We start from the raw sequence: 25,844 nt of genomic DNA on the forward strand, positions 1-25,844 counted from the left end.
ACATAAATGCATAAAGATACATGCACCCCTGTGTTCATTGCAGCGTTATTCACAATAGCCTAGACTTGGAAGCAACCTAAGTGCCCATCAAGGGACGAATGGATAAAGATGTGCTATATATACACAATGGAATACTACTCAGCCATAAGAAATGATGAAACCCAGCCATTTGTGACAACACGGATGGACATTGACGGTATTACGCAAAGTGAAATAAGTTGGAGGGAGAAGGTCAAATACAGTATGATTTCCTTCATTAAGTAGTAGATGACAACAACAATAAACAAACACATAGAGACAGAGATTGGATTGGTGGTTACCAGAGGGGACGGGGAGAGGGAGGAGTGTGAAAGGGATAATTCGGCACATGTGTGTGGTGATGGGTTGTAATTGGTATTTGAGTGGTGAACTTGATGTAATCTATGCAGAAATAGAAGTATAATGATGTACACCTGAAATTTATACAATGTTATAAACCAATGTTACTGCAATAAACAAAAAGAAAATGGAAAATTATAAACTAACAAGAAATAAAATGGAATTCTGACCCCAAAAAAAAACAAATAAATATTTTTTTTCTAATTGCAAAAATAAATAAAGAGTCAAGTGTGCCACCATCAGCACAATTGCTCAAAAAATAAAGTTCCGCAATTATAGATATTCACAAGAAACAGGAAATCTTACTAAGCTTGTTTTGTGTCCTGAGGGCATGGCTTGATAATTGTCAAGTTGGGAGCCCAAAATTATGTCCAGACAACAATGCAGTTGCACCCCATTTTGTGGCCAGAGATGGTCAGACAGAAATGTGGGTTGCCCTCCATTTGCTGCTTAGGGTCCCACCAAACTGCCACCAGCCTCAGGGGAATTACATTGGCCATTAGAAGGAATGTTCCAATCACATAAGATAATTTTTTAATGACACTTAAAAGCAAAGATTTAAAATTCCAAAATAACCTTCTTGAATGTTTTGTTGCAAAAAACTAATAACAAATTAAGTTATAAGGGGTACCTAAATAAAAAGCCTATTAGGTCATGGCTTTACAGACACCCCATAACCTACCTTTCAAGGAGGGCCCAATATGATCCTCCCCTAGAGTTAACAAGAAACTGAGGATTTCCTGAGAATCTGCTATGTTAATGATTAATGGGGTTGTTCAATCCCACCATGTATAGTTACTGCTTGTCCCAGCTGAAGCCTGATGAGATATGTGAAAAGATTTATCAACTTATCATCAGAAATTTGGCCAAACTAGAAACTGATATTCAGAGCCTGATAGGAATTGTTTTTATATAGGCCTTCTTCCCTATGTTAAAATATAACTAAGCACCCAGAGGGAATGAAGCAAATAAGGATGATGTGCTTTGACAGGTAGACCACCCAATAATGTCATGTAAGTTACAACCCAAATTCTGAGATATTAAGAGCATCTGTCCTGAACTTACCTATTTTTACAAAACTGGAAATGCAGCTCTAGAGGCCGTTCAGATTCTACCAATCTCCTTTCTCTCAAAAAGATTATAAACCTCACCAGGAACTGTTGTCTAGACCATCACCAATGCCTAAGACTGAAGGGGGAAAAAAAAGAAAAAGAAGAGACAAATGGCTATGGAAGCGCTCTTGCCCAACATCTAGCATCTTAACTATCTTCTCCACAATATATTACTAGAAAAATCTTCAAACAAAATTTGGATTCATTACCCTCTCATAACTGGTGAACTTTGCCTTACTGTACATGACTCATAGCAGTGATTTTAAAACAAGAGCTGTGGAGTCTCTGTGTACGTGTGTCCACGTATATCTGATATATGTGTGATAGTTTTACCTCCAGAACATATAACTTCTAAAAGAGCTCTATTTAATGAGCTTAAAGTAAGTGCTTACATACATGTAATGGTAACTAACCCAAATGCCTTTCAAGTTAATGTGATTAAAACAATCTTTGGTAAATGAAGGCTTGTTTAAGTTTGTTGGTTCGATTGAAATAAACACGTTTCCAGAGTTATCAACATTAGATATGATACAGACATGTTTTCCCTGTTACAAAATTTATAAGCAAATATAACACCGTAGAATAAAAACTGACATGGCCTAATGTCTCATGAAGTTTTGGAGGCAATCTAAACATAACTATTGGGAAGAGGTAAACTACATAGATGTGGAAAAGATAAGACATTTGAAGTGAACCTTCTAATAATAATTTTGTGTTATGGTATATGTACTTAAAATGACTTCAACACACTTTGGTAAACTGAAACCTTAGAATTATGCTAACCGAAATGATAAAATTTACTGAGTATCTAGACTATTTCCATATAAGATAAGCTGTTAGACATTAATTACTAAACATAGATTCATTTACCTTTGGATTCTTATTTCAGAGAAACTAGAAAAATACTTGGGTTCACTCATAAACATGTTTCCGCCACACTGAGAAATTTTCCATGAGAAAGCACATGTTTCTAGACAATATATTTCAGTCTGCCACTACACAGGATGCCAATATAAAAAATTAAGGAAAGCAAGATGTATGTTTTCAGTACAGAAAGTATAAGAAAAGGAGACATTCTTGTTTCTTTGTTTAAGAAAGATAAATTTGTCCTAAATTACTAAAAGAGGAAAGGAGGCATGGGACAAATTCTGAAGGTAAAAACAAAGTTATAGAAGGTTTGTGAAAAAGGAACCCTGAGAAAAGAGTTTTGTGCAAGTTAAAGTTGGCTAAGATTACAATGAATTTAATTAAGTGAATAAGTTTCCGTATCAAAAGTAAGCTGGAACAAAATGTAGAATTTGGTCTTCTTTATCATAAAAGAATAATTTACTTGGACTGTAATGTGTGCACGATAAAGAGTTGACAAGAAGTTTTTCTTTACAATTGAGTAGTCTACTAGAAGGGTAAGGATTTTATATCTTATCAAAATAAATATCCTGTATTCATTCTATCAGGTCTGTAGCAACAAGAGCTATGGCTTTTCTTAGTGTTATTTAACTTTCTGTATTCGCCTGAATATCCTTAATTATCACCATGGCTAAATGGATAACTAAGCATTGTTTCACACTGAACTATGATCTTATGTGAGCAAGAGTTTTAAAACCATTTGATATTTTTGACAAGCTTCCCCCAAATTAAAATCCTGAACAAAGACTTTCTTCTGACCTGAAAATAAATTAAAGAATTTCCAATGGGCCCCTGGGACTTCTCAAAGACGTTGTTTCTCTTCCTATAGAGAGAGGTACTAAACTAATTAGGCTTGTTTGGTATGTTAAATTACGTGAGAAGTATTCTCAAATAACTGATGCTAGGGCTCCTTTATTCATATCATTACATGTATGCATTTTATTTATATAAGTGTTTTAGAAATTATATGAAATTTCAGAAATAATTCCTACACTTTCCTGATATAATGTTATCGTCTTGTAATTCTAGTCATTATCTTAATCCTGCTACCTTGCTTCCAGTACCACAAGAGGAAAACAACCACGACTACATTTTATTATCTCATTTGGTTTACAGTCAAGTCTTACTTAGAGGATGAGCAGGGATATTACCAGGCTGGATATCCTGTCCAGCCTCAAGAATGTTCACAACTTTCTATTAACTCTGCTAACCCAGTAAAAGATTTCCTTCCACAGCCTCAAGAAATCACCATGGAGAGAAACAAATATGGTAACGAAAAGAAGGAATTTTGACACCACCACGCAGACGTGGTTCAGGCCTGATAAAAAACCAATAGTGCCTATCAGAAGACTGCTCCAGGATATATATCAATTAGCCACTGGGCACTTGAAAAGATGATTTTCTGGGGAAAACAATACTTTTGGAAACTTTCTCCCACAGTGGCTCATAAGGCCTATGCTTGTTGTGCTATATGCACAAAAAAGGATCCAGGCAAACCACTTCATGGGTCACAAAGCCACTTTTCCCTTCTTAAGGGAAGATATGGCTATTGGACTTTGTTCAGATGCCACCATCTCAAGGATATAAATATCTTATTAGTGGTCTCAGTGTTCTCAGAGTGGGTTGAGGCTTTTCCTTGCAGAGGAACAATGGCGTTAGCAGTAGGTAAATTATTACTGGAAACGATAAATCACTTTTGAGGAATTCCTACCAAATTACACAGTGATTGGGGAACTCATTTCACTGGGTCAAACAAATAATTAAATCTATTTTCACATTTGGTCAAATAATGCAACATTTTAACTAATGGCACAATCAAAACTCAACGGGAAAAGCTTTCAGGAGGATTTAATCTCTCCTGGCCAAAATCTCTTCCACTAGTGCTCCACAATCTTACCATCAACACACTTTGGTAAACATCAGCTGTCTCCTTTTGAAACAATAACAGGATGACCTATCCAATTAGATGAGGGAATGTATGAATCAACTTTCTCAAGGTAGATATCTTGCATTATTGTCAAGGTCTCATTCAGACACTTAAAAGAAATGAAAGGTTGGTAGCTGATTCCTTTCACAGCAGGAGATGAAGCTGCCATGAGATGAAGACCTTAATGATCATGAGCTATAACTTGGGGATTTCTTTATTGGAAATACACCAGAGGAAAGACTCTTTGCAGCCCAGGTGGAAAGGAACATACCAGGCACTCAAGCAATTCATGCACTGCAAAATTAAAAAGTGTAGACCCATGGATTCATATTTCTCATTTTCAAAAAAGGGCTTCTCCACCTGAGTGGGTTTCAGCTCCTATTTCAGCCACCGGCTTCAGCTGACCAACACAAGTACCTCCTCACCAGGATGAGAAGATGGATCTGTTGTAGACAGCTGTCCCAAGTCTCTGGCCCAGGCCTGTATTCCCAACCTTATATCTGTCCTCATTTAAACCCTTGAAACTGTTACCTACCCCTATACTTTACTTTCTTCCCCTTGAACTCTATAAGATCGATTACAACATAATGACAAAAGCTTTAGTTGACGACAAAAATGCCGTGTAAGATTTCCCTGATAGTATGGTTGTTTTTTCAATCCACATCTGAATGGGCCTCTGATGGCAATGTCCTATTACAATGGACACATTCCTTTGCTACACACAAAAATCAGTCCAATTGTTGGCTGTGTGGCCATCTTCCCCTTTCTAGTACGTCTGGGTTACCTTGGTGGGTTTCTCTTTCTCAAGGTACGGATTGGAAAGCTTTAAAGCAATTTATAATGATGGAAAGATCTCGTTCCAGTGTTCCCACTTTGTCCGACATTACTAATTATGATCCTAAAACATGGCCAATAGCCCATAGTAAAAATGATAACAAGGCATGGCTACTCTTTTTCCATTACTCAGACCACCCAATTGTCCCAACAATTTGCAAATAAACAAACGAAACCAGATATTACAGTGAGATATGGGTGGTTTGACACACACATGGGATGGATATCCCTCGAGTCATGTCAGAATACTATCATCCTTAAAGAAAGTGAATGCTTTGGAACAGACTGGTCTCCAAGAGCAGGCACTCATTGGATGGCTCCTAATGGAACTCCATGGTTATGAGGAACAAATTTCTGGTCTTCGCTACTGACCCCATGGCTAAGACACTGCACCCTGGTCTTTGCTTAGAAGCAGGGAAAGATATACACTGAGTTAACATCCGTTGTCAATCTCCCTCTCCTTAAGACAGGATGGACTCACTCAGTATTCCACTGGTATGACCACCTACTGGCTATATTCGTTGCTTCCTTGGAACTAGAAGAAGTCATATCACATAGAAGCTCTGACTAAATTTGCTCGACAAGCCCTTAATGACAGTCAGGCAGGAATACCCTATGAAATATTGAAATGTCTTTAGTCAGAAAGGCTGTCCTTCAAAGTAGAATAGCCTTAGATGTTCTATCTGCATTCCAAGGTGGTACATGTTCAATCATTCAAACTGGTTGATGTGTTTTTTTACCTGATGAATCTTCCAATGTGTCATCTCTGCTGAAGCACATGAAAAGTAGTTGAATGCTTTAAACAATCCTACACAGAGTCTTGATTTCTTTGGTTGGCTCCTTTGAGGTATTGGTCACATTTTACAACCCGGATTGCAATTCCTGTTTCTGTTACTCCTTGAAATTCTTGTATTAATCTTGATATCAAACTGATCACTGTTTCCTTTACTCAGAGTTGTAAGACTGGCATGCAGGCTACAGTAATGATTGTTCAGAGACCTCAGGTGGTCGATCGATCTTGCAACCCTAGATGAATTTCCTGCTCTGATCAAGACTATGACTAAAAAATTATTTTTAAACTAGTCATTCCAAGTATTGAATTATCATTGTTAATGTACCTGTTCTATAAAGAATCATGTAAAAGCACATCTACAATGTTTGTGTGACAATCTAAAATTATTGAAAAGTTACATAATCTATGAAATGCTTCCCCTGTTAATATATACCTCTATGCTCATCCACTATACCCAAATATTTCCCCCCAAGATGGATGACTGGGCTGATCAATGAGACACCTAGCATCGAGGGACATGAGGCACCCAGAGTAGGCAGCAACCACCCTGGCACTGAGGGACAATATTTTGATCATCAATCCTTTCTATCAAAAGATTATCAATCAAAAGGGGCAAAATATATGAATAAATGAAAATAAATAAGAAAAGTTTATATATTAACGTATATGAAGACGCTATTTGGTTTACAACTAATTCAGTGTGACCTTGATTTTCTAGAAAGGTCTAACGTGGCCTTTTGAACATGCATTATATATCTGCTGATATATATATGTGAGTTTCTTTCTGGACTTCGATTCTGTTCCATTGATCTGTGTGTCTGTTTTTGTGCCAGTACCATGCTGTTTTGATTACTATGGCTTTCTAGTATATTTTTAACTCAGGGAGTGTGATACCTCCAGTTTTGTTCTTTTTTCTCAGGATTGCTTTCGTTATTCAGGGTGTTTTGTTCTTCCATATAAATTTTAGGATTCTTTGTTCCATTGCTGTGAACAATGTTGTTGGAACTTTGATAGGGATTGCATTGTGTCTCTAGATTGCTTTAGGAAGTATGGACACTTTAACTATGTTAATTCTTCCAATCCAAGAGCATGGAATATCTTTCCTTTTCTTTGGGTCTTCAATTTCTTTCAATACTGTTTTATAGTTTTTGATGTACACATCTTTCACGTCTTTGGTTAACTTACTCCTATGTATTTTATTCTTTTGGTTGCAGTTGTAAATGGGATTATCTTCTTAATTTCTCTTACTGCTACTTAGTTGTTAGTGTACAGAAATGAAACTGATTTTTGTATATTGATTTTGTACCCTGCAACTTGAGCCTATTCATTTACTATTTCTAAAGTTTTTTGGGTGGATGCTTTAGTGACAGTTTCACTTCTTCCTTTCCAATTTGGATCCCTTTAGTTTCCTTTTCTTGCCTGATTGCTCTGGCTAGGACGTCCAAACTATTTTAAATAGGAACCATTCTTGTCTGTTTCCTGTTTTTAGATGGAGAGCTTTCAGTTTCTCACCATTGAGGATGATATTAGTTGTGTGTTTGCCATAGATGGCCTTTATTATGTTGAGGTACTTTCCTTCTATATCCACTTTATTCAGAGTTATTAAAATAAATTGATGCTGTAGCTTGTCAAATGCTTTCTCTGCATCTATTGAGATGATCATGTGATTTTTAGTCTTCATTGTGTTAATGTGGTGTATCACGTTGATTGATTTGCAGATGTGGAACCATCCCTGCATCCCTGGAATAAATCCCACTTGATCCTGTTGTATGATCTTTTTAATGTATTGTTGTATTCGATTTGATAGTATTTTGTTGAGGATTTTTGCATTGATGTCCATCAGTGATATTGGCCTGGAATTTTCTTTTTTTGTGTTGTCCTTGTCTGGTTTTGGTATCAGGGTAATGTTGGCTTCACTGAATAAGTTAGGAAGCTTCCCCTCCTCTTCAATTTTTTGGAAGAGTTTGAGAGAGATAGGTATTAAGTCTTCTTTGAATGTTTGGTAGCATTCACCAAGGAAGCCATCTGCTCCTGGACTTTTATTTTTTGGGAGGTTTTTGATTACTGTTTTGATCTCCTTACTAGTGATTGGTCTATTCAAATCCCCTATGTTTTCTTGATTTGGTTTTGGAAGGTTGTATGATTCTAAGAATTTATCCATTTCTTCTAGATTATCCAATTTGTTGGCGTATAGCTTTTCGTAGTATTCTCTTATAGTCTTTTGTCTTTCTGAGGTGTCCATTGTAATTTCTCTTCTTTCATTTCTGATCTTACTTCTTTGAGCCTTCTCTCTTTTTTTCTTGATGTGTCTAGCTAAATGTGTGTCAATTTTGTTTATCTTTTCAAGGAACCATCTCTTGGTTTCATTGATTTTTTTCCATTGTTTTTTTAGTCTCTATTTCATTTCTGCTCCGATTTTTATAATTTCCCTCCTTCTGCTAAATTTGGATTTTCTTTGTTCTTCTTTTTCCTTTAGGAAAAGGAAGTTCCTTTAGTTCCTTTAGGTTCACTCGTAGATTGTTTCTTTGAGATTTTCCTTGTTTGTTGAGATAGGCCTGTATTGCTCTAAACTTCCCTCTTAGAACCACTTTTGCTGTATCCCATAAATTCTAGCATGTCATATTTTCATTTTCATTTGTCTCCAGGTATTTTTCTATTTCTCCTTCGATTTCTTCATTGACCCAATCATTGTTCAGTAGTGTTTTGTTTAATCTCCACATATTTATGGCTTTTCTGACTTTCTTTTATTTTGTAGTTGATTTCTAGTTTCATGCCATTGTCTTCAGAAAAGATGCTTGGTAATATTTCAATCTTCTTAAATTTATGGAGGCTTGTTTTGTGGCCTAATATGTGATCAATCCAGAAGAATGTTTCATGTGCATTTGAAAAGAATGTGTATTCTTGAGTTTTTCGATGGAATGTTCTGTATGTATCTAAGTGTGTCTTGTCTATTGTGTTGTATAAGGCTGGTGTTTCCTCACTGATTTTGAGTTTGTGTGATCTATCCACTGGTGTAAGTGGAGTGTTCAAGTCCCCTACTATTATTGTGTTACTGTCTATTTCTCCTTTTATGTCTGTTAATAATAGCTTTACATATTTAGCTGATCCTGCATTGGATGCATAGATATTTACAAGTGTTATATCCTCTTGTCGGATTGTTCCCTTCATCATTATGTAGTGCCTTTCTTTGTCTCTTGTGACAGTTTTTGTTTTAAGGTCTATTTTGTCTGATATGAGTATTTCTACCCCAGCTTTCTTTCCATTGCCATTTGCATGGAGTATCTTTTTCCATATCTTCACTTTCAGTTTGTGAGTGTCTTTAGGTCTGAAGTGTGTCTCTTGTATGCACCATATATATGGGTCTTGGTTTTTTATCCAATAGCCACTCTATGCCTTTTGATTGGACCATGTAGTCCATTGACATTTAAAGTAGCTATTCATAAGTATGTACTTACTGTCATTTTGTTACTTTTTTCTGGGTGTTTTAGTAGTTATTCTCTCTTCCTTTCTTATTCTCTGCTCTCTTCCTCTGTGGTTTGGTGACTTTCTTTATTATTACATTTGAGTTCCTCTCTCTTAGTTTTTTGTGTATTTATTATAGGTTTCAGGTTTATGATTACCATGAGCTTCATATACAATGAATATAGCAATCCATGTTAAGTTGATAATCGGATCTCTTTAGTCGACCTCTTTCTAACAGCTCTACTCTTTTACTCCCCTCCTCCCACATTTTATGTTTCTGATATCATATCTAACTTCTTTGTGTGTTTGTATCCTTTACCCTCTTATCATGGAAATACATAATTTTTTCCTATTTTTGGTCTTCTCTGTCTCCCTTAAGTAAGTCTCTTGAGCATTTCTTGTAGGACTTGTTTCTTGATGATAAACTCCTTTAATATTTGCTTGTCTCGGAAACTCTTTATCTCTCCTTCTGTTCTGAGTGATAACCTTGCTGGGTAGAGTATTCTTGGCTGTTGGTTTTTTCCTTTTAGCATTTTAAATATCTTGAACCACTCTCTTCTAGCCTGTATGGTGTATGGTGAGAAGTCAGCTGATAGCCTTAGGGGGTTTCCTTTGTATGTAACTTGTTTCCTATCTCTTGTGGCTTTTAGGATTCTCTCTTTATCTTTAATTCTGGACATTTTAATTATGATGTGTCTTGGTGTTGGCCTCTTTGGGGTTTATCTTGTTTGGTGCTCTCTGTGCTTCTTGTACCTGGATGTTTGTTTCCTTCCTTAGGTTAGGGAATTTTTCAGCTATTATTTCTTCAAATAGGTTCTCTGCCCCTTTGTCTCTCTCTTTTCCTTCTGGGACACCTATAACATGGATGATGTTGTCCCAGAGGTCCCTTACACTGTCCTCACTCTTTTTAATTCATTTTTCTTTTATCTGTTCAGTTTGGGTGATTTCTTCTAGTCTTTCATCCAGATCGCTGATCCGTTCTTCTGTATCCTCTACTCTGCTTTTTAGTGCCTCTAGTGAATTTTTCCTTTCCAGTATTGTATTCTTCATTTCTGATCATTTCTTTTTTATATCTTCCATGTCTTTGTTGACGTTCTCACTGAGTTCATCCATTCTTCTCCCAAGATCAGTGAGCATCCTTATGACTCTTTTTTGAACTCTCTGTCAGGTAGATTGATCATTTCTGTTTCGTTTTCTTCCTTTTTTGGGGTTTTGTCCTTTTCCCTTAGTGGAATGTATTCCTGTGCCTCCTCATTTTGCCTCTTTCTCTGTGCTTGTATCTATATTAGGTAGGTCAGCTACATCTCCTGATTTTGGAGAGGTGACCTTATGCAAGTGATGTCCTATGAGGCCCAGCCATATGCTTCCCTCTCATCACCAGTTCCAACTGTTCCAGGAGTGTCCCCGTGTGGGCTACATGTGTCCTTCTGTCGTGGCATGTTTGCTCTTGCTGTAGGTGCCCAGGGAGGCTGAGCTGTCCCCCTGGCCAGCTGGTTGTTATGCTCAGCTGCTTGTGGTTGTTGTGGACCCTCCAGTCTCTGTATTGGGTGTGGGGAGCCCCAGCACAGTTGGCTGCAAGGTCTAATAGCACATTCTTTTTGGAGTTTCTCTGTTAAATGAGTAGGCCCCAAGTATGGCTGGTTGTTAGGCTCAGGGTCTTACCATTGCTATAGGCCTCTGGCCTATAAGGCTCTTGTCAGCTCTGTGAGGATTGCAGCTGGGTGTGGCTGGCCACAGGCACAGGAGCACCCAATTGTTTCAGGCTTTGGAAGGTGGGGCCGAACCCCTATGTGGCTGTTTGAGAAGCAGAAGTCTTCTTCAGCTGACAATCCGCACCTCCCACAAGGTCACATACACAGTCAACACAGTCCTGCCCCATTCGCACGCCTCAACCCCCTGAAGCGGACCCAGTTGCACCACGGCCAAGTCCCCACATGCTCCACAAATTCCCCACACACACCTCCTGCTCCTGGTGCATTCCTTGCCCCTCAGAGGTGGACAAACTCACCAGGCTTCAAAGAATCTAGGCAAAAAAGTTGCCCGAGGTCCTGTTGTTGAGTCAGGACAGACCCTAGGGTGGGCTGCTTTTCTTGGCTGAGCTGGATTACGTTGGTGCTCTAGTAGGTGGGACAGAGCCTGGGCTAGCATGCCACAGGGAGATCTCCAATGGCATCTACCAGCAGCTGTGTCAGTATGCCCACAACAGGTCACAACAACAGCCACTGCCAACTTCCCAGTCCCTGGAGAGGTCTCACCTCTCATCAAGATGCTCCCAGAGACTATCAGGTCTCTTTTCACCAAAGGACTGTGCGCCTTTCTTTCCGGTGATTTTAGGTTGCATTCTGAAACAGGTGAATTTGTTCATAGGCCCTTTAAGAGCCGGCTTAATTTCTTTATGTTCCAGCTTTTCTGGGGATACTCCCCATTGTTGTCAGTAGCCAGCAAAGCAGATATTATGACACTCATCTTGGTTGTGCTGGGTCCAAATAATGCTTATATCAGCAACGCTCCCTGGCTCAGTCGCCCACTCCTCCAGGGAACTCTGCGTACTTTTGGATTGCTTCCGGCTGGCCATGAAGCATTGCAGCTTGTGAAGGTGGTGTTTTTTCTCTGCAGAAGGGAATTTCTGCCTCTTCCACCTCAGTCAGTATTGTCGTTTCTTGCAGGAGTTCCTCTTATCCAGTTTGCACATCTCTCTCAGGGGTACTTTTTCCAAGATTAGTTGTATAGTGGCCTGTGGCTGTGGGAGGAGGTAAGTTCAGAGTCCACCTACAGAGCCATCGTGAAGGGACCCCTGGAGTATTCCTGTCTTATGTGATGTATGTTCTTGTTCCAAGACGATATGTACCCACACTGTACACCCTGCTTCTTCAGAGTGCTGCCCCCTTGGTGAAGGTCGTTCTCCTGGGCTAGGGAGTCCTCAGATTGCTCACGTAATGAACTCTCTCCAGTTTTAATTTAGAGATTGATTATGGATTATTTGCGTCAGCACTTCACTGACCAGAAAGTGTGTAGGTGAACGTTTTTCTTAGGCAATGGCAGTAATGCTCACAGCTTGCAGAGCTGGTGACCAATTTCCTACATCGTGAATTCGAGGGTGGCCTGCCTTAAGTGGGAGAGATGGCAACTGTGTGGACACTGTGGAGAGGAAGTCGGACAAGACGAGCCTGGAGTGTGCTGTGGATTTATCATGATTTCCTCTTGGGAGCGACCAGAGGGCTCTCCCTTCACCAAGGCTGTGGCCAGTGGCATTTTGAAAAGTGCTCACAGCAACATTTCCAGGAGGACAGGCTCCTCCATCAGCTGGCCCTGCCCCATGCAGAGGTGGGGTTCACTTCCCTCCCTGGAACCCAGGGCCTGTGAGACCACCTCCAAGGAGACAGGGTCACGAGGGTCTGTGGCTGGTCTCTGACGGCAGGACCTAAGGAGACAGGGCTTCTCCTGGGAGTCAGTCCCGGGCACGGAGCAGCAGTCCACTTATGTGAAGGGACAGTGCTGGGGAGTCCCTGCGGAGAGGCCCTTGGAGATAGAGAAGACCAAGTGTGCCCGCCCAGCCCAGGCGACAGACTCCAATTGGAGCCTTCCTGCCCCTCGCTGGTGTGAGTGGAGCAGAGAGTAGCGTCCCCCTCCCACAGAGCCCTGCACTGCCTGCAGCCTGCCAACACCCCAACAAAATCAGCAGGGTAGCTGTGCAAGCCTCTCCCTGTGTGGCGGCCCACTGCACACTCATGAGCCACCGGACCAGGGTTTGGGACCTGGACGTGGGTGCTGCTCTGAGAAACTCCAAACTGTTTAAAGTGTGTGAGGAGTTGATGGCAGTGGAGGCAGAAAGGCACAGAGAGGAATTTTGGAGGTTGTGGGCAGCTCTGGGGACACCCAAGGCCAAAGTATGCTGCAAACACCAGTGGGTTGGAGGGCCGGCTCCCCTCCTACGTCTGAGATCACCTCCTAGAAGGTTCACTTTCTACAGCCTTGGGCTCTGCAACTGGCCCACCTGAAGGGGCCACAACACAAGCTCCTGACCACCGATCACTTGGAAAAAGCCAGGCCCGACACCCCCTAGGTCACCTTCTTGGCCCCTGGCAATTCTGGGGTGGAAGCCACGGTGCCTCCCAGGGATCCCGGACCCAAGACATAATTTGGAAGATATGGGGCAGCACAGGGGTGCACACAGGGCCTGCGGTGAGCCGCGGCACTCCAACACAGGAGACACTGAGGGTCCCCGTACCTCTCCCTGACACATCATCAGCTGGGTCATGGCTCACATACAGGAGGACAGGGACTGAACTCTGTATCTCAGATGGAGGAGCACGTTCAGGCCCTAGTGACCACTGTGAACTCTGTCCTTGCCTATCACACGTTGGTCGGTCCCTCGGAGGACAGCTGTGGCCCGGTGGAATAGTTTCCCTCTGACCCCGGTGTCGCACCATCCTTCTGTCAGAGATTCAGCCCCGGATGGAGCCAGAGAGGGAAGGAGGGAAGAGGCAGGGACCCTGAGGAAGACGGCTTTCTACTTGGGAGTCCGTCCTGGTGGTTGGACACGACAAGCGCAGGCTGTGAACAGGACAGCCCGTGTCCACACTGCATGCTGACTCAGGCAGGGAGAGGTGCCCTCCAGGATGGGGGGACCAGAGGGCTCAGGTGAGAGGCCCGGGTACCCTGCTCTGTGGTGGGTCAAGAGCCATAATCTGTGTGGGAGGCAGAGAGCAAAGAACAGCACATGAGGCCAGGCTTCCGGCACTCTCCCCTGGGTCCCAGGCACCCACCTCACCCCACTCCCACACACCCACGTGAGGCAGCCCCCACAATGTCTGGACTCCCCCCAGGCCCTCTGGGACACAAACCACCTAGAAGAAAAGGGAACTTCAGGAAGCAAGCAGTGACCTCTGGTTTCAGTCCCGTTCTTAGTCTTTGCAGGGCTGTCGGGAGGCGTTCACACCTCCGGGAACCGGCTATGAACTCCGAGGAGCCGGGCAGTGGACATGGAGTACGAGCCACGAAGAGCCACATGTGCCTGGGGCCAGAGCACATAGGAGGGGGGCGCTCCTCGGAGACCGAGGCTGGGCTGAGGCAGAGCCATACTCATGACGCCCACCCTTGGTGAGTGGGGTCCCCACGGACGAGGGGGAGGGAGTGGAGTGGGGACAGTGGAACCAGCCACAGGAGCGGAGGGGAGACCAGGACCTCAGGGATGTCACAGAGGGTCTCGAGCAGCTGAGCCAGCACAGGGGAAGGCAGGCTCCCCACTGACTACAGCGCGGACCCAGAGCCCGCACCAGGGAGCCATGGGCAGGTGCATGCCCACGCCAACAGAGCTGGACACACTGGAGGCCGAAGGAGGTCAATCTTGAGGGATGTGATGGGCTGGGAGGCCAGAAACCTGAGGGCTGGCTTGGCCAGCTGTGCTGAGCGCAGGGCTGGGCTGGATCTGAGCTTCTGCGGGACCGACCCAGGATGGATAGATAGGGGGCTGCCTCAGAGAAGGGGAAGGAGAGGACCCCACGTGGCCTAGGGGTCCCGTCCAGGCCAATGGAGCTGACTCAAGCCCCAAGGCAGGGTCAGAGATGGCGGCCATGGGTCCTGGGCTATGGCCAGGGCCAAGGCCAGCAGGTGAGCCGGGAGCAGAGCAGGAGGAGCCAGCGTGGGCTCCCGTGTGCTCGGAACTCAGACAGCACAGGGCTGAGCAGGAGCTCAGTGGGCTACGGGAGGGGCGTCGGGAGCCATGCAGTGAGGGTCAGGAGCAGGAGCCAGGGCTCCGGGTGCTGCGTGCTGGTGGGTACAGAGCAGCTGACCCGGCACCTGGAGGGAGCAAGGTCCAGAGGGGGGCTTCCAGAAAGGGCTTCCAAGGGTGGTGAAGGGCGAGGAGAGGATGAGGCCCAGCTGGGGGCAAGAGCTCCTCCAGGAGGGGACCAGGACAGATCTCTGCCAGGGTAGAGCTGAACAGAGAGAGGGTGGGCACCTGGTGGCTCCAAGAGGCAAAGCCCAGCCCTGGGAAACAAATGAGTTCAGGAGCACAGGAGAACCTGGGCTGAGGGCGCCAGGACAGGCAGGAGGGGCAGAGGCAGCCCTGGGGAGACCCAATGGGCCTGTGCTGAGCTCAGGGACCTGTGGGGGAGGGGATCATAGGGCAGCAGTGGTAGGGAGCTGCTGTGGACTAGGTGCTCCAGGGACAAAGGGCAGAGACGCTACAGGGGACAAGGGGCAGGTAGGAAGGCCCAAGGAAGAGAACCTGCCCCAGGAGATCCAGAGGGGCAGGCAGAGTGGCTATAGGAGAGCAGGGGGCTGGGAGGGCAGGAGGGGTAGGGCGCTGCCCAGGAGCTCCAGGGGAGCAGGCAGAGCTTAGCAGGTGAGCAGGGGTAGGTGGGAGGGCATGAGGGACAGGGGGCTTCCCAGGAGCTCCAGGGGAGCAGGCAGAACTTAGCAGGTGAGCATGGGCATGGGAGGGCTGGAGGAGCAGGGGCTGCCCAGGAGCTCCAGGATAGCAGGCAGAGCTTAGCAGGTGAGCAGGGGCAGGTGGAAGGGCAGGAGGGGCAGGGGGCTGCCCAGGAGCTCAGGGGACAAGAATCAGTGGGCCTTAGATAAATGGCGCCCAGGACAGGCGGAGCTGAGCAGGTACAGGGAGCAGGGACAGCTGGGGCTCAGGGGGCTCAGGTGTCCTCCCTGTGCAGGGAGGAGAGTGAGCTGGTGGAGGGACTGGGTGGGATGGTGAGTTGGGAGGCAGGGGGACCTAGTATGAAGGTTTCTGGGGATGAAGGGGCAGAAGGGCCGCCATGAGAGGACCAGATGCGAGCAACTTTGGGTCCCAGGGCACCAGACCTGTTCTGGCAGCTTGTGGGGATGTGGGACAGGAGAGCCAGTCATGCAGAAGCAGTGTGGGGTGGCACAAGGCAGTGGACCCAGAGGACAGAATGGTGAGGGGCCCATTTGGGACCTGATCCTTGGCTGCCAGCCTGGGAAGAGGTCGGGCAGGGTCTTGGGGCTGAGCACACAGGAGTCAGGGTCACAGGGGACAGACCTGGCCGGGGTGTATGGGTAGAGGGTGCACCCTGGCCCACACTGGGGCCTGGGGATGCTGGCACCGAGGGGAGAGGAGGTCCGAGGGCAGTGCACGGCTCCCACCTGAGCTGAGGAGCAGGCTGGCTCGGGAAGGACCACGGCTGGAGGGAGGCTCTGGAGTGAGCAAGGAGCTGGACAGGCCCAAGAGCAGGGATGGTGGAGGGCAGGAGTGCTGGGTGGAGGGACCGGAGGTGAGCTCAGGAAGCCATGCCAGGAGGACCTGAGGAGGGACAGTGGGCCCAGAGGCAGATTTAGGAGCCTGGGCTGGGGGGCCACTTGGACGGGAGGGGAGGGGAGAAGGAGACTCCCAGGGACGGGGTCCAGGACAGGGATGGGGTCCAGGGAAGAGAGAGGGTCCGGGGCTTGGAGAGGGTCCAGGGGAGTGATGAGTCCAGGGCAGGGACGGGGTCCACACAGGTTGGGTACATGGGTCCGTGGTGCCTTGGCAGAATTGACTCAGAAGACACTGGGCCTGGTGAGCAGAGACAGACCATGACAAGGTCTCTGGGCTAAAGGGCCAGGAGCAGACACGGGCAGTGCAGGGCACAGATCCACCACACCCGAAGAGATGCCCACTCTCCCAGGCAGGGCCAGGTTGGTTGATATGGCAGAGGGCTTGGGGGACCAGCAGAAGCCAGCCAGGAGCAGGGGTCTCCAGTCAGGGCTCAGACAGAGGGCACGGTCAGGCAGGGCATCCACAGGAGGCTTAAGCAGGGACAGGGGGCAGATGCCCGGAGGGGTCTCCAATCCAGGTGGTCATACAGCGCTGACCTGGCGACCAGTCCAGAGTCTGTGGCTGCAGAGGCACCAGCCCTGGGGCACAGGGAGCCACGTGGGGCATCTAGTCTGCAGATTTTCTGGAAGCACGCGAGTGCTGGGCTCATTGGTGCCCCAGGCCTGGGCACCTGACACTCTGCCAGGACCCTCTGAGGGTGAGGCCCTGGTGGTCACACGACCTCCTCTCTTGCAGCCTCCACCACGGCCCCAAAGGTCTTCCCTCTGGCCACCAGCTGTGGGACCACATCTGACTCCAAAGCGGCCCTGGGCTGCCTGGTCTCTGGCTACTTCCCAGAGCCGGTGACTGTGTCCTGGAACTCAGGCGCCCTGACCAGTGACGTGCACACCTTCCCATCCGTCCTGCAGTCCTCGGGGCTCTACTCCCTCAGCAGCATGGTGACCGTGCCTGCCAGCAGCTTGGAGAGCCAGACCTACACCTGCAATGTAGCCCACCCGGCCAGCCGCACCAAGGTGGACAAGAGAGTCGGTGAGAGGAGAGGCCACACAGGGGGCATTCCCTGGGAGACAGGCCAGAGTCAGCCCTCCTGCCTGGACTCAGGGCGGCAGGGGAGGCCTCCCAAGCTCAGGGAGGGGTCCTCTGGGCGTTTCTGCTATGCCCAGAGTGGGGGCAGGCTTGAAACCCCTAACCGAGCCCTGGGCCCACAGAGGTGGGTGCTGGACTCAGACTTGCCAAAACCTGGCCCTGAACTCAGCTCACCCCATGGTCGTCTCCCACCAGCCCCAGTAACCCCCATTCTGCTCTCTCGGCAGAGCCAAGAACACCCAAGCCAGATGATCAGCCCAGACCACCCAAGACGGATGGTCAGCCCAGACCACCCAAGCCAGCTGATCAGCCCAGACCACCCAAGCCAGATGATCAGCCCCAAACACCAAACAGGCATGAAGACCAGAAGTCCTGCCCCAAGTGTCCCAAATGCCCAGGTGAGTCAGAAGAGCCTTGCCCTCCACCCCCAGGAGGTGCTCCGAGACCAGGCGTGGCCCATGGTGGGGCCGAGTGCCCAAGGGAAGGGTCGCCCAGGTGCTGACTCCACCCCATGTCTCCCCCTCAAGCTCCTGAAATCCCAGGAGGGCCGTCGGTCTTCATCTTCCCCCCAAAACCCAAGGACACCCTCACGACCTCCCAGACGCCCGAGGTCACCTGCGTGGTGGTAGACGTGAGCCAGGACAGCCCTGATGTCCAGTTCAGCTGGTATGTGGAAAATAAAGAGGTGAACACGGCCACGACAAAGCCAAAGGAAGAGCAGTTCAACAGCACCTACCGTGTGGTCAGCATCCTCCCTGTCCACCACCAGGACTGGCTGAGTGGAAAGGAGTTCAAGTGTAAGGTCAACAACAGAGCCCTCCCGGCCCCCATTGAGAGGACCATCTCCAAGGCCAAAGGTGAGAGCAGGACGGATGGGTGCAGGGAGGGTCCCGAGGGGCCACCGAGGGAGTGACGGTCTGTACTAACCCCTGTCCCCACAGGGCAGGCCCGCGAGCCACAGGTGTACGTCCTGCCCCCACACCAGGACGAACTGTCCAAGAACAGGGTCAGCGTGACCTGCCTGGTCAAAGACTTCTACCCACCTGACATTGTCGTCGAGTGGCAGAGCAACGGAAGGCCAGAGCTGGCAGAGAAGTACAGCACCACCTCGCCCCAGCAGGACAGCAACGGGTCCTACTTCCTGTACAGCAAGCTCTCAGTGGAGACGAATAGGTGGAATCAGGGAGCGAGGTTCGCGTGTGAGGTGATGCATGAGGCTCTCCACAATCACTACACTCAGATATCCATCACCAAGTCTCTGGGTAAATGAGCCACACGCCCGGCACCCCAGCTAGCTCTTGGTCCCTCCCTACAGGCTCTCAGGATCCCACGAGGACACTGAGCCCCTACCCCTGTGTACACACCTCCCGGGCCCCCTGGCATGAAATAAAGCACCCAGCATGGCCCTGGGACCCTGCAACGCTGTCATGGTTCTTTCCAAAGCAGAGCGCTGGCGTGCTGCGGGCAGCAGAGCAGCCGAGCTCTGAGACCACAGTTGTCACCATTAGGGGAGAGAGACGGTCCCACTCAGGCAGGACCCAGAGCTCTGGGCTGTGCAGTCCACCCAGGATGGCTGGAGGGGCTGCCCGAGGAGGAGAGGGGACTTCACCAGGATCGGCAGCTCCTCTGGGTCCCCCTCCAGCAGCAGCTGCTCGGGGCTGGAGTGTGGCCAGGGAACAGGAGAAGCCCCTCCGGAGTCCCTCAGGGAAATGCGTGCACAGGTTGTCCATCATCTGTAGGGGCCCAAGCTGTGGGACAGTGGCCCGTCCTTGTACCTTGGGGTTCCCTGTCCACTGGGTCACTTGAGAGCTCTGCCTGGTGGCTCTGGTCCATGAGGGACACTTCCCTGGCCCGTGGTGTGGGGACAAGCCCTCCTTTTGCCCTCGGGCACTCCGAGATCAGCACACCGCCCTCCCTCAGGCAAAGTGGCTCTGCCCTGCCTTCTCCTGTCTGGGGCCAGGCCTGTCCACTCATGGAGACTCACACACCCAGGCCCCAAAGGGGCAGAGACAGGTGGCCCTGAGATCCTAGGGAAGGGATTGTCCCTGACGTCCACATCAACACCAAGCCCAGACCCGCTGAAAACAAGCCCCACTCACCAAGCAGTGCCAGCCCACACACACACACACACACACGTGTGCACACACATGCACACACACAGGCCTTACACACTGTGGCTAACACAAGGGCGGCCTGCAGATGCCCAACAGAGCATGGAGCCCAGTCTCCTGAACCCTCACCGTGGACACCAGAGGGTCCCCACAGTCTCCAACACCCCGGGGGCTGCTCAGGCCTCATCCTCACACTGACCACAATGACCAGCTCTGACAATTGGCCCTCCTCTTCCCCGGGGCTCATACACCCCCACCCTGACACACAGAAATCCCCCAACACCCAGCTTGTGCCCAGCACTCGACCACTCATGCTGTGGGGACACACCCCAACCATGTCTCGGCCCTTTCCTGGGACAGGGTCCCCACTGTGGACAGGTTCTGCTGACCCTCTGCCCACTGGGCCTGGTCCCCGGGAGAGAGGAGGTGGGGCCTGAGCCTCTGTCCTGCAGGGGTTGGGGCAACTTCTCCCCAGAGGGCCCCAGTGCAGGGCAGAGCAGAGGAGAGCACTGTCCCCCCCTGGCCAGGCTGAGAGCTGGGTCAGCGGTGTCATTCGTGTCCTGGGATCCCAGCTGGAGGAACAGGGGAGCTGAGGCCAGTGCCCAGAGACTGACCTGAGGGCCCTGCTGGCCCAGCCCAGCCAGGGGCTCCTGCCTGCCCTACCAACCCTGTCCCAGAGGGAATCACCCCCCGAAGCCCCGCCAACCCTGTGCCAGGCCCCCTCGGGCAGGCACAGCACTCACCACCCACTCCCTGTCCAGAGGTGGTCCTGGACGAGAGCTGTGCTGAGACCCAGGACGGGGAGCTGGACGGGCTGTGGACCACCATCTCCATCTTCATCACACTCTTCCTGCTCAGCGTGTGCTACAGTGCCACCGTCACCCTCTTCAAGGTGGGCCAGGCCACCCCATGTGGTGCCCTCATTGTCACCATGATGTCCCCACACTGTCTTTACCATGTCCCCTCACTGTCCCTACCATATTTCCGCACTGTCCCCTTGTTGTCTCTTCACTGTCCCCTCCTGTCCCCACACTATCCCCTCGCTGTCCCCTTGCTGTCCCCTCACTGTCCTCATACTGTACCCACACTGTCCCATTGCTGCCCTCTAACTATCTCCACACTGTCCCATCACCATCCCCAGTGTCCCCTCACTGTCCACTGTCTCATTACTGTCCCATCACTGTCTCCTCACTGTCCCTTCACTATCCCTTCAATGTCCACTCACTGTCCCATTGCTGTGCCCACACTGTCTCCTTACTGTCCCCTCACTGTCCACTTGCTGTCACCTCAGTGTCCCATCATTATCAAATGACTGTCCCCTCACTGTCCCCTTGCAGTCCCCTCGCTGTCCCCTCTTGTACCCTTACTATCCCTTCTCTGTCCCCTTATGGTCCAACTCTGTCCAATCTTCTTTCTCTTCTCAGTGTCCTGTCTGTCCCCTCACTATCCCCAGCATGTCCCCATGTCGTCCCCACATGGACCCCCCACTGTCAGGTGGCCCCAGGTACAGGGAGGGCAGACCTGGCAGGAGGCTGGTGTTGGGGTCCAGGCCATGCTCACCCCCTCGCCCGCCCGCTGCAGGTGAAGTGGATCTTCTCCTCGGTGGTGGAGCTGAAGCGGACCATCGTCCCCGACTACAGGAACATGATCGGGCAGGGGGCCTAGGGCCACTCCTCCCGGACGGTCATCCCAGACTGCCCCGGACCCCAGACAGGATTCAAGTCATTCAGTTGATAATGCTCAGCCTGCCGCCGGACCTGCTCTGCTGCCCTCTGACCTCACCACCCCCTGCGGCCTGCACCTCACCCTCTGGCCTCACAGTCATCACAGGCTGCATCCTGCCCCCTGACTCCATTTGCAGAACCGAGTGGACGGCAGTTGTAACCCTGAGCTGAGCTTATGGACGCCCACTGGCCCCTCCAGAGCAGCCACCAAGAAATGCCGGGGCCAAGTGGATGCTGAGGCATCAGGGCAGAGCGTCCCTCACAAGGACTCTCCCCAGGGTCCACGTGTGCGGTCACTCTGGAGGATGTGGAGGTCTGATGTGCCCGTGTCCATCTGGACAGGGACGGGCCTTCATGCAAACTGCGTCCATGCCGGGGTCGAGGACACAGGGTTCCTGAGGGGAGAGACATGGTTTTAGATCCTTGAGTGGGAACATCTGCAGGCAAGTCCCAAAGGACACAGGGCCATTGTACACCAACAGGGAAGATTCTAGACATGCCCCTAATGGTCACTCAGTCACCGCCTCCCAAGGAGAGCACTCAGAGGAGGGCCTGGGCCATGGCCGCTGCAGGAGCCCGGGTGGGTGGGGACGACACCACCAGGGGAGGGGTGAGTGTCCGGTCAGACAGGCCTCCTGAAGAGGGGCCTGGTGACCAGGTCCCTGAGCAACGAGAAGTGGCCTTGGTGGACAGAGGTGAAGGAGTGCCAGGAGAGCAGCGCCAAGGCACAGCCACCCCGACCCGATGCCAGCAGGGCCTGTGTCACGTCCACAGGAACTCCGGTTGCTCCATGGCCCAGGGGTGAGAGAGGAGACCCCTCAATAGAGAGCCTGTGGCCTTGGGGAGCCAACCAGCTGGACCAACCTCCAACCTCTGGTCTCACTGGCCCCAGAACAGATTCCCCCCTCACATCTCTGAGCGAATGGCAAGTCGGCATCTCTAGATGGGAAAGACACGGATGCTCACAGGAAAGAGAGGCGGACCCCCACACTGACTACTGTGGGACAATGCACAGAGAGATTGCTCAAAGAAGTACAGATTGTAGTTGTGGTAGCTTTTTCCTTCCTTTTAAATTTCTGAGGCCCATTGATTTTCTTTATTCTTACTTTGTTTAAAACAACAATAAAACATCCTTAAATATTCTACACCTCACAGTGTTGACACCTCGTGAAATCCACACCCTGGCCAAGTCGCGCATCAGGGGCTCCCTCCACACCCTCACAGCTCCAGAACCTTCCAACTCTCCCTCTCCTCCTGCCCTCAGTTCTCCTCCAGTAACTGGGGTTCCGAGGGGGAGGAAGACAGCACAGAATTGGGGCAATGAAGAAGGGGGAGAGGGCTGACAGGGCCTGGTGGGGAGCAGGGCCAGCCTGGATGCCAGGGGCAGGAGGAGCTTCCAGCACTGGCCATGGCCAGAAGCAAGACCCCCGTGCTGGGTGTGTATGAGTCAGCATGGCTGCTGCAACGCCCAGCCTGGGCGGCCCGAACAACAGACATCTGTTCTCTCACACGTCTGGAGGCTGCATGTCCCAGAGCAGGTGTCAGCAGAGTGGGCTTCTGCTGAGGCCTCTCTCCTGGCTGTGTAGACAGCCTCTTCTCCCCGTGTCCTTGCCCCAGCCTCCCTCTGCGAGCATCTGTTCCCTGACCCCTCTTCTTATAGGACAGCAGTCACACGGGATTAGGGCCCAGCCTACTGACCCCATTTTAACTTATTACCTCTTGAAAGATCCCGTCTCCAATAAGGTCATATTCAGAAGTCCTGGGGGTCAGGGATTCAATTTTGAATTTGGGGGACATGATTCAGCCCAAAACAGAGGAGTTAGTCGCAGGAACACACGCAGTACCCTATCCCCACGCACTCAGGTATCAATTACCTTGGTCCCTCACACTGCCTCCCTTCCCGAGTCTTTGCCTATGCTGTTCCCTTCTCCTAGTGTTCCCTCCCTCTACACACCCAGCAAATCCTACACAGCCTTCTCTTAGCCTTGAGTGCCACACCTCCTCCTCTGTCAGTCTTCCCTAATGCACCCAGCAGAATGCACCCACCCTCCCCCAGTCTGTGTCTGTGCCGGCCTCTCACAGTCAGTATCTGCCTGCATCCGTCTCCCCAGACGTGAAGTACATGATCCTGCAAACAGTGACATAAGGACACTGTGATAAGTGCTGTGAGGGGAAAGTGTGGGGCTGTGAGGCCACACAACAGAAGGGGCTGAGGGAAGCTGTCCCGGGGGAGCTCCCTGAACGAGAGCCCTGGAGGAACCGGGTGGCCGGCCTCCCTCAGGTATGCTAGTCAACATCTGGTCTTTTGCCCCCGCCTAGGTCACAGAACTTCCTTGGCCCAGGATAAGTGGGGCCATGAGGAGAAGACATTTGCGACATGTTAGAGGACAGGTTTTAACGTGGTGATCACGACTCTCATATACACAGATAATGAACACGTTTCAAAGACTATGTAACTAATCAATTAAGGGGTTAGAACCAGTGCAAAGTAGAATTCAAAGTCACTCATATATAGTGGAACCAAGAAAGCTAAAAAGAGTTTATCAACAGATGCACTTTCTAATGCATCCAGCTTTCTCCACGGGAGGCAAGGAAGAATCAACCATCATTCTGGAGAAGAGAAATTCCCATTGCCTTCGATTCTGTACAAGTTACAGAGGTCTAAAAGAGCTCAAAGACAATGGAGAGTGTGGAGCCTCCGCTGAATCAGGAAACACGGAGGTGAGTGCTAGATAGTGCCATGCTTCCCACTCAAGACAGAAGAAGTCGTCTTTGGTCCATTTCAAAGTCTTTCACAAAATTTCCTACAAACATACAACTGACAACTTGTCCAGAATATACAGAGAACTTCTGAAAATCAATTACAAAAATCACATAATTCAGTACACAAATAGGCAAGAGAATTGACAGACGCCTCACAAGAGATATCCAAAGAGCCATTAAACCTAGGAAAAGGATGCTGAACCACACTCGTTACAAGGGAAATGAAAATGAAAAACCACGTGAGAGAATGTGAAATTGAGGACAAAGGAGTTCAAGTTTCCCTGGATTAGGATGAACCTGTGCCTGTACCCACAAGGTTAACGTGGGAAACAAAGTAACCAAAGTTTCTGAGCTTGCCTTCAGAACAGCAGGAGGAGGACGGCTGATAAAGGAGGAGTAACTTGCTGACAGCCCTCCGCCTGACTAAGCAGCTCACAGTCGCATTGAGAAGCTAAAATGACCGATTGTAAGCTTCACACGTCATAAGAAATATGAAAGATGGTCACCCCAGTGAAAAGGACACTTAGAACTGCACCCCCGAGGCCACATGCTCCCCTCCCAGTCTTATTCTCACAATGCCATTTGGTAAAACGCTTAGAACTGCGTGTAGGCAGATTATTGTGTAACCAGGAGAAAGAATAACTTGTTAGCAGAAAATTTGTGTCCTCTACCCAAACCGTTCCCTCTGTCCCAGATGAAGAAGTACCTGAGGTTTTCTGAGTCCTCAGGAGCGTGGCATGCAGCAGGTCCACCGTGGAGAGGCATCAACATTCCGCCATCACCCATTACCTGACATTTCTGACCCCGCCCCAACCCGTTTCCCTTACATGAGTCATTTCCAAAACAGTTCCCTTTAAGACGGGTTTTCTCAGGACAGTAGTCCACCATCCTCCCATGTGCCAGCTTATCACTTATCAAAGCCCTTTCTCTACTACCACCTGCTTGGCCATTTATCTCGCTGAGAGCAGATCAAGCCCGTGCTCGGTATCAAAGGCAGTTCTGATTCCCAGAGTGGGGGAGCAGCTTATACCAGACGAATCCTTGCAGACAGCATCATAAACTCCAGAAACCTGCTCAAAACAACAATGCTTTGAAGGCACTGGAGAATGGCCAAAGCAAGCAGAGACTGGAGAAGATCAGCCCTCGAAAGGTCCGTCTGCAGGTGCCCCCCAGGCGAAGCCACAGCTGCAAGTGGAACACAGCAGACATAACACCATCCTGGCCAGAGGGCTCAGGTCCTGAGATTCAGGGCTGCATTTCAAGAGCAGCTGGAAATGAAGGGGAGATGTCCATAAGAGGAGGGACACCAAAGGGGAACCCCAAAATCTGCATGGAATCTCTACTCAATTCTGGGCTGATGCCTCAATTGTGCATGTATAGGGGAAACTCCAAAAGGCCCAGCAAAAAACATCAGCTGGGAAGTTGAAAGACCTGCAGAGATTTCAGCTCAAGCCAAC

The 25,844-nt window shown here is 49.2% G+C and overlaps 2 gene segments (V, D, J or C); both read left to right on the top strand.

Moving 5' to 3' along the window:
* Positions 1-22,730, top strand: part of LOC101389090 (immunoglobulin heavy constant gamma 1-like) — a 197,028-nt gene extending 174,298 nt beyond the window's left edge. The window contains 6 exon segments of the C gene segment in view: positions 17,439-17,732; positions 18,017-18,187; positions 18,317-18,646; positions 18,731-19,051; positions 20,662-20,792; positions 21,482-22,730. Of these exon segments, the coding sequence occupies positions 17,439-17,732; positions 18,017-18,187; positions 18,317-18,646; positions 18,731-19,051; positions 20,662-20,792; positions 21,482-21,565 (1,331 nt within the window).
* LOC101394837 (immunoglobulin heavy constant gamma 4-like) overlaps positions 1-25,844 on the top strand; it is a 270,309-nt gene that overhangs the window by 220,402 nt on the left and 24,063 nt on the right.

This window comes from Ceratotherium simum, chromosome 24 (assembly GCF_057802395.1).
Source record: "Ceratotherium simum simum isolate JZ-2026a chromosome 24, ASM5780239v1, whole genome shotgun sequence".
In the NCBI taxonomy this organism is placed as follows: Eukaryota; Metazoa; Chordata; class Mammalia; order Perissodactyla; family Rhinocerotidae; genus Ceratotherium; species Ceratotherium simum.